Below are 7,643 nucleotides of genomic sequence, written 5' to 3'. Positions count from 1 at the left end.
ATGAAGGAAAAGTGACTAGTTATACATACTAAGAAAAAAAAAGATAGAGTTTATCTGAAAGTGATTTGCACTATGAAGAAGGAACAACAGCAGGGTAAGAACCATCGAGGGCAGCTGATAGGAACAGAAAAGAAAGAAGAGCAATTTCAGTAATTCTTAAGTGGGACTTAATATCAAATTTCCACTGAGGACATTGTAGAACCTGAGGACAAAGTCAGCTCAGGGAATGAAGGAACTAATGACAGTAGTTGAACCTATCATACCTCCTGTTTCCTCTCCAGACACTACTCATTTTTTATGAACAGTATTAGTTTCACTTCCTCTAGTCTTGGGTCAAGTCAGCCCAAGATTGTTTTCTCCATGTTTAATATTTCACACACAGAATGGAGAATAGACTTTTAAAAATTGTGTCAGTTACATATAATCATCAAGATGGTCAGCAAACAGACCTCAATAAAGATCATTTGCTTTAGCCTCAGTATCTCACCAGGGCATCTTCAATTAAGGCCACACAGGTAACATGTTTCTAGAACTGATTCACTCTGCAGAAATACACTAATGTCAGTGCAGGGAAATCCCTTTAGGATTTGATGGAAAACTTTAACTTTGCATTGTAAGGGACATAATTATTGACACTGATCTATTAGTAGTCCCTTAGATTTTCATGGTTTTACTCCCTAATGTTTTAGAGATGAGGATTTATATTCAAATTCAATGAGACTTGATTCATAAAGCAACAATGAGCTTTCATACAACACTTCTCAGTGAGATCTAGGTAAGTGAAGTATCCTACCTTATTTTTACTTTCAGTTTTTAAAAATAGTAAATATTGATTTATCTGACTGACCAAAAATTTTCCATTGTTCTAAAATTTCAACTCCTTTCTGTCTTTATAGTGCTTCTTAAAATAGAATACTAATAGGAACTATGATGAAACACAATACTGAAATTCTTCTGAATTTCTGATTATAACACAGTATTTCAAAACATATGAGTAAGAAAACAAATTTTTTTATTAACTTAGGCATATAAATTCAAAGTTATTTTGAAATTAACTAAGTAATTAATTGCATGGCTTACATTTTAATATATTAGAAATAAAAAAAAAAATCCCTGAGACCTGATTGTGACTCAGCAATAATACAACTGAACCCATAGTAGGAAAGGTCCTGGGTTCAAATCTCGAACTTTCTTGAGCGTGATATGTATGTGTGGGTCTATGATCTGGGTTGAATGAGGATAGGGTAGATTTTGGTATAAGAAGCTAGTTGGCAGTTCTTGACCCTCTGCTTCTACTTCTCTCACACATAGAAGAAACAAATGGGAAAATGCCAATAAAAAAATAATAAAATTTCAGACAGTGCCTTTCTTTTGATGTTTCGACTATAGAAAAATATACCTACTTTGATCATAGAATTATATGATAAGATCTGTAAGGTAATATATTCTAAGGAATATTTAAGGAATAAGAGTCAATACCTTTTAAAAGCAAAACAAAATTTAAACTCAAAAATTTTATTAAGATTCAGAATGGCTTCTTATTTTCTAAATGTCAGACATATAGTAAATTAATGTAAGATAAATAAATTTAAAGTATAAATAAAAATAACAATAAGATGTAAAGGCTGATTTTCTTCATTAGCTTTTAATCTACTGTGGCAGAAAATAAAGTAGAAAAACATAAAAATAGTAGAAAAGAGTCAATTCAGGATAAAAAAGACATTTAAATGTATTTAAGTGATGATTTTGAAATTTTTCTTTGTAGACATTTTTATCTTTTTTTTTTTTTAAGTTTTGCTATAGAGCACTTGTGCTTACCAGAGACAAAGACAGAGAAAGAGAATGAAAGTAAGAAAGCACTAGGGTGGATGACCACACCACAATCTCTTCTCCTCCAGGGATTTTGGGTATACACAGACTTATACTCGGTATCTTTTTCAAGCTGCTGCTCCAGGACTTGAACCACCCAGTTAGTCATGTAGGATCTAGTCACCCTAACCACCATGATTCATGCTAGCCCTCCTTTGCAGGGTTGTTTAAAGTTAACAGTTTCAGAACCTGCTGATGGCTTAATGGTTATGTTGCTGGACCCCCATGTAGTAGACTGCGGTTCAAGTCCCAGACCCTGCAGCTTAAAATCACCCCTAGAACATGTGCATGCATGCCCAAAATCCCAAAAGGAGAATGGAGAAGAAGGGACTGTGGGTGTGGCCACCCCCCATAGGAGAGTGATTTCTATTTCTCTATCTTTCTGTCTCCCCAGTGAGTGCACACACTCTATAGCAAAAATCTCTTAAAAAATAAAATAAAGTTAACACTCTCAGCAGAACCAGAAATCACTAATAATCATTGTTAGAATACTGGGGAAAAAAAAAAAAAACTAGCCCAGGTTATCAACCTGGGCAAAGGATGAAAATTATTACCATCTTTTCCTCCTAGAATTTCAGACGTATACGTCACAGCTCACATCAACATTTAAGAAAATTCAACAGATGCCATTGAAAAATAAAAGCAAGTTGTATATAAGAAATCCTAGGTTGTGTTGATACATGTGACATAATCAAGATTTAGAAAATAGAGGTTTATGCAGTCTAGAACATTTAGTTAAAAATTTATTAAGTAACATTGCATGAGAATTAAGCCTGACAAAAAGAAGGAAAGAAACCAACAGAGGTAATTGCATGGACAGAGTCTGTGTTTATGCAAACGGATGTGACACTGGAAAAATAAAGTAGGGAGGTGAATAACTTAGGCATATTTCTTTAGATTTCCAGAGTAATTTTCTTCAAAGATGAATAGGCTCTTTAATCTTTACCAATCTTTTTAAAAAAAATCATATATGTATTTAATTCCATTTGTTATTATCATTATGAATTTTAAATTTGACCAGAGAGAGAGAAAGTGAAAGTGAGAAAGCAAGCCACCAGGTCTGGGACTCGAACTGCAGTTGGCCATGTGGTAGTCCAGCACCTTAACCACCACATCACTTGCTGACCCCAATCTTTATTAGTCTTTATGCAATTCCTATGACATAAAATTAGCATACCTGTACATAATCTCCCTTCATCCATGGTTTCCACAGGTTCATTTGGCTACCTATGGTTAATCATGATCTGGGAAATTTTCTTGACTTTTCATGGCTCTATAATCTAGCATCACTCAAGGCAGGCTGTCCTCTTCTGACATATCCTCAATAGGTGAATAGCAGCTGAATGCTACCTCACAACGCCTATGCAATTCACCTCACTTCCTCTCACCATGGAAGGACTTTATCATCTTAAATAATCACAGAAATGATGAGTTCACTATAATACGATATTTTGTGAGAAAGACCACATTCATATACTTTTACTATAGTATAATGTAATAATTGTTCTATTTTACTATTAGTTGCTGTGAATCTCTTATTGTGCCTAATTTATAAATTAAACTTTCATCATATGTATGCATGCATAGGGAAAATAGCATATATACAGTATTCAATATTATCTGAAATTTCAGCCATTCACTGGAGAATTAGAATGTGTGCCCCGCAGATAAGAGACGATAACTGAAGTATGTATTCACTTTACGATATAAATCCCTGTTTTACCCATTGTATGTACCCAATTAATAGATCCTGAATGTCCACACTCAGACAGAACTAAAAGACTGGAAGGTACAAAGGTGTGGAGGGCAACTGAAGATAGCAGACACAGTGCTGGAGGACGGACAATGGGTGGTACGGGCTGGGAGGGAAAGGGGGAATCAAGGGGGGAAAAAAGAAACAAAATCATTTAATGAACATAAAAATGGAAAATTATCTGGTAATAATAATGTGCGTGGTAATATCTTTGACTGAATGAATGCACAATGTGTATGTGGTGGAAATTACATTTTGTACCCTATAAAGAAGTAAAATGATCGAATGTAAGAAAAAAATACAAAATAAAAGAAAGGAAAAAAAGACTGCCTGACGATAGGCAGGTCACTGTAGTTCATCTTTGTTGGGCATTTTCAAATAGAACTGTAACTTAACTATTGGGTTGTTGGGTTGGAAAAGGTATGACATATTTTTCTATGTAAAAATGCATCATGACTTTTTTGACGACTCAATATTTTATATTATGTTCACAAAAACACATATATTAACAACAACAAGAACAAAGAAACCTTGCTTCCTCCATAGGAGAAACATAAAGCAGTCTATGTATAGTAATGTTGACTTAAATTTATTTGAAGGAACTTCAGTACAAAATTAACTTATTTGGAAACAATGAATCAAATAGGGGTTAGCTAGATTTGAATATAATTCTTACATAACTATATAAAGGTAAACCTTTTGAATTTTAGACATATTCCCTAGAATTATAAAAATATTTTTGTGAATCCTAAGAGTCACACTTTGAGAATTAAAGTGGAAAAAGTATCTCCCAGAATTAAATGTGTCTGTATTCTAGAGACAGCAGGGAAAGTTCGAAGAAGAAATTATTCTATGTGTTAAAAAAAGAAAATATAATGGGAAAACTATATATTTTTAGTTGGAATCTTATATCTCCATATTTCCTATCTCAACAGAAAAAGTAGGCATGAGCGAGGACAACCAATCCTTGGTAGCTGAGTTTATCCTCACAGGATTTTCAGGTCACCCAGAGTTGAAGACCCTCCTGTTTGTGGTCTTCTTTGCCATCTATCTGATCACCATGGTGGGTAATCTTGGGCTGGTCGCATTGATTTATATGGAGCATCGTCTTCACACGCCAATGTATATCTTTCTGGGCAACGATTCCTGCTGCTCCTGTGCCATTACCCCCAAGATGTTGGAGAACTTCTATTCTCAGGACAGAAGGATTTCCCTGTATGAATGTATGGTACAGTTTTACTGTCTCTGCCTTGCTGAAACTACGGACTGCTTTCTTCTAGCGGCAATGGCTTATGATCGCTATGTGGCCATTTGCAACCCCCTGCAGTACCACACCATGATGTCCAAGAAACTCTGCATTCAGATGATCACAGGGGCCTATATAGTTGGAAATGTGCATCCCATAATTGAAGTAGGATTTCTCTTTAGACTAACTTTCTGTGGATCTCATCTAATTAGTCACTTTTTTTGTGATGTTCTTCCATTGTATAGACTCTCTTGTGTTGACCCTTATATCAATGAATTAATATTATTTATCTTGGCAGGGTCAGTTCTAGTCTTGACTATTACTATAGTCTTAATCTCTTATCTCTTCATCCTTTTCACAATATTCACAATGAAATCCAAAGAGGGGAGAGGTAAAGCCTTATCAACTTGTGCATCCCACTTTCTCTCTGTTGCAATATTCTATGGTTCTCTTCTCTACATGTACACTCGACCAAGTTCAGTTAATGAAGGAGATAAAGATATTCCCGTTGCTGTGTTTTACGCTATAGTAATTCCTTTATTAAACCCCTTCATTTATAGTCTAAGAAATAAGGAAGTAATAAATGTTATGAAAACAATAATGAAAAAGGGAAAATTTTGCAACATTCTAAAATGAGTCTCATATCCTCTGGAAAACTGATTCCAAACTGATAAATTTTCTAAATCAAAGGATAGTGAGACAATGAAACAAATGCGACTTTGCATACAAAGAATTAAATTATTAAATCATGATGATATGTGGGTCAAATAAGTTTGAAAAGAGTTCTGTAAAAATGTTCAAATTCTAAGCTTCTAGTGTTTATTAGGAATGAACTAAGGAATTAATCATGAGGTTACAAATTGTGTCAACACGTAATCACTTCAAATTTCAACAAATTTATATTCCAGCAAATATTAGGACTCAGCCGGCACATAAGAAGTGTATACTTGACATTATTAGCAAATTACTGGGATCCTAAAGCAAAATCAGAAATTCAGACACATTTCAAGTTCTCAAACCTAATCCTGTCTTAAGCAATGCCATCTGTGAGAAGTAAACTGCCTTTTTAAATTTGATTCTCAACCTTGAGTCCCTTTAAGAGATCATGTTTGAATATGTTTTTATGTAGAATATGTATTCATTAATCAGGAATGTTTTTGTATTCAGTGTTAGTCTTTTTGACCCTCAGGTTTTCTGAAATAGAACATCTGTATATATATATTCTGTAGTTTAAAATGATGCTATGCATAATGAAATCCTCATGGGTTTTCATTTTTTCTCGTAGTCTGCTTGTTTATCATCTCTGACAGTGAAATTCCTGAATACATACTTGAATCAAACACTTTCCTACCTGGTATCCTATTCTTCTCACTTGTCAAAAACCTGCACTGCTGGGCCAGCATGTGGCATGGTGGCTAAGGTGCTGGACTCCAACATGGCCGACTGCGGTTTGCACCCCAGACCTGGCAGTTTTCTTTTTCACTTTTCCTTTCTCTTTTTCTCACTCTCACTCTGTCTCTCTCTGGTGAGTGCACATGCCCTGTAGCAAATTAAATGATAGTAACAAATAAAATTAAATAAATAATTATTTTTTAAAGTCCTGCACTGATAGCAGTTAAAATTATTGATATGTTTATAGCATTAACCAAAAGACAGAAACACTATTCAAGCATAAATAATGCAGAAAATATTGAAAATCCTAAACATTTTAAAAATATTTTTTATATACTAGATGTTCAAATATGAAAGAAAAAGTAATTAACTGAGAATATACTTTCTTCTAGGCACTAAGGTAGGTTTCTCATATGTGCTACCTACCAAATAGGCATTCTTTTTTTTTAAGCTTTTCCTTAGCAAAAACCTTGTCCTTTGAAATACTGACTAGCTTGTCCAAGTTCATCCAGGTTAGCCGGAAGGAGCTTGAGTTAGAATCAATACTGTCTTTTCTCCACGTGTTTGGGAGCTCACAAAATGGAGTACACATTGCCTGTGATATGTAGTTAAGTAGCATCAGAAGTAAACCGTGCTTTAAAAGATTTAAAACATTTTGATATTTTGAGCAAAACAGGAATTACCGTGACCAAAATCAATGTTTGTGTAAATGAGCATGGGACGAGCAGAAGGGATTGAGAGTGGCAAACGATAGAATAAAACCAACGAGCCTATGCACTATTGGGGACAGCTTTGGAGAGTGTGAGGACAGAAGTAGATCAGGCTTCCTAGAAACATAAATGCCACCCTAAAAAAATCTAAATTTATGTAGAGGCATCCAACATTGAGATTTTTCCTGCCAGTGAGATTGTATCTTCCAGAAAACTGATCTGGCAGTGGATTGGAGATTGAAAGTAAATGAGAATAATTTAAATAATACATATATTAAGTGATGAGAAAATGGAAAATACTATAAAAAAGGAGAAGGATACACCTATTCAAGCAACATTTTTAAAAAACAAATAGTACATTGTAACTGTTGGCTAATGAAATGAAGGCCTACCCTCTTCCTAAATCAATCATATAATATCTGATTTTATAGCCAGTACTCAACAGTGCTTGACATATTTGGGCATTCAGTAAACTTTTCCATATATGTAATTTTTTTCTTTTTCTCCTTTTTTTTTCTTTTTAATTTTGCTATGAGAGAGAGACAGAAAGACAGAGAAAGTGAGAAATCATCCCCAGGAGGGTTGACCACACCACAATCTATACTTCTCTTGGGATTTTGGGCATGCACACCTTCCCGGTGTATCTTTTAAGCCTGCAAGTCCAGGACTCTCC

General features: G+C 34.5%; 1 protein-coding gene across 1 annotated transcript; it reads left to right on the top strand.

Moving 5' to 3' along the window:
* Window positions 1–4,568: 4,568 nt before the first annotated feature.
* On the top strand, window positions 4,569–5,504 carry LOC102475048 (olfactory receptor 5K3). Its single transcript, XM_014582123.1, has one exon. The coding sequence runs from the start codon at window positions 4,569–4,571 to the stop codon at window positions 5,502–5,504; it is 936 nt and encodes a 311-aa protein (XP_014437609.1).
* Window positions 5,505–7,643: the final 2,139 nt, after the last annotated feature.

This window comes from Tupaia chinensis, unplaced genomic scaffold, assembly GCF_000334495.1.
Source record: "Tupaia chinensis unplaced genomic scaffold, TupChi_1.0 Scaffold142351_1, whole genome shotgun sequence".
In the NCBI taxonomy this organism is placed as follows: Eukaryota; Metazoa; Chordata; class Mammalia; order Scandentia; family Tupaiidae; genus Tupaia; species Tupaia belangeri.
This window is presented reverse-complemented; position numbering and strand designations above follow the sequence as displayed.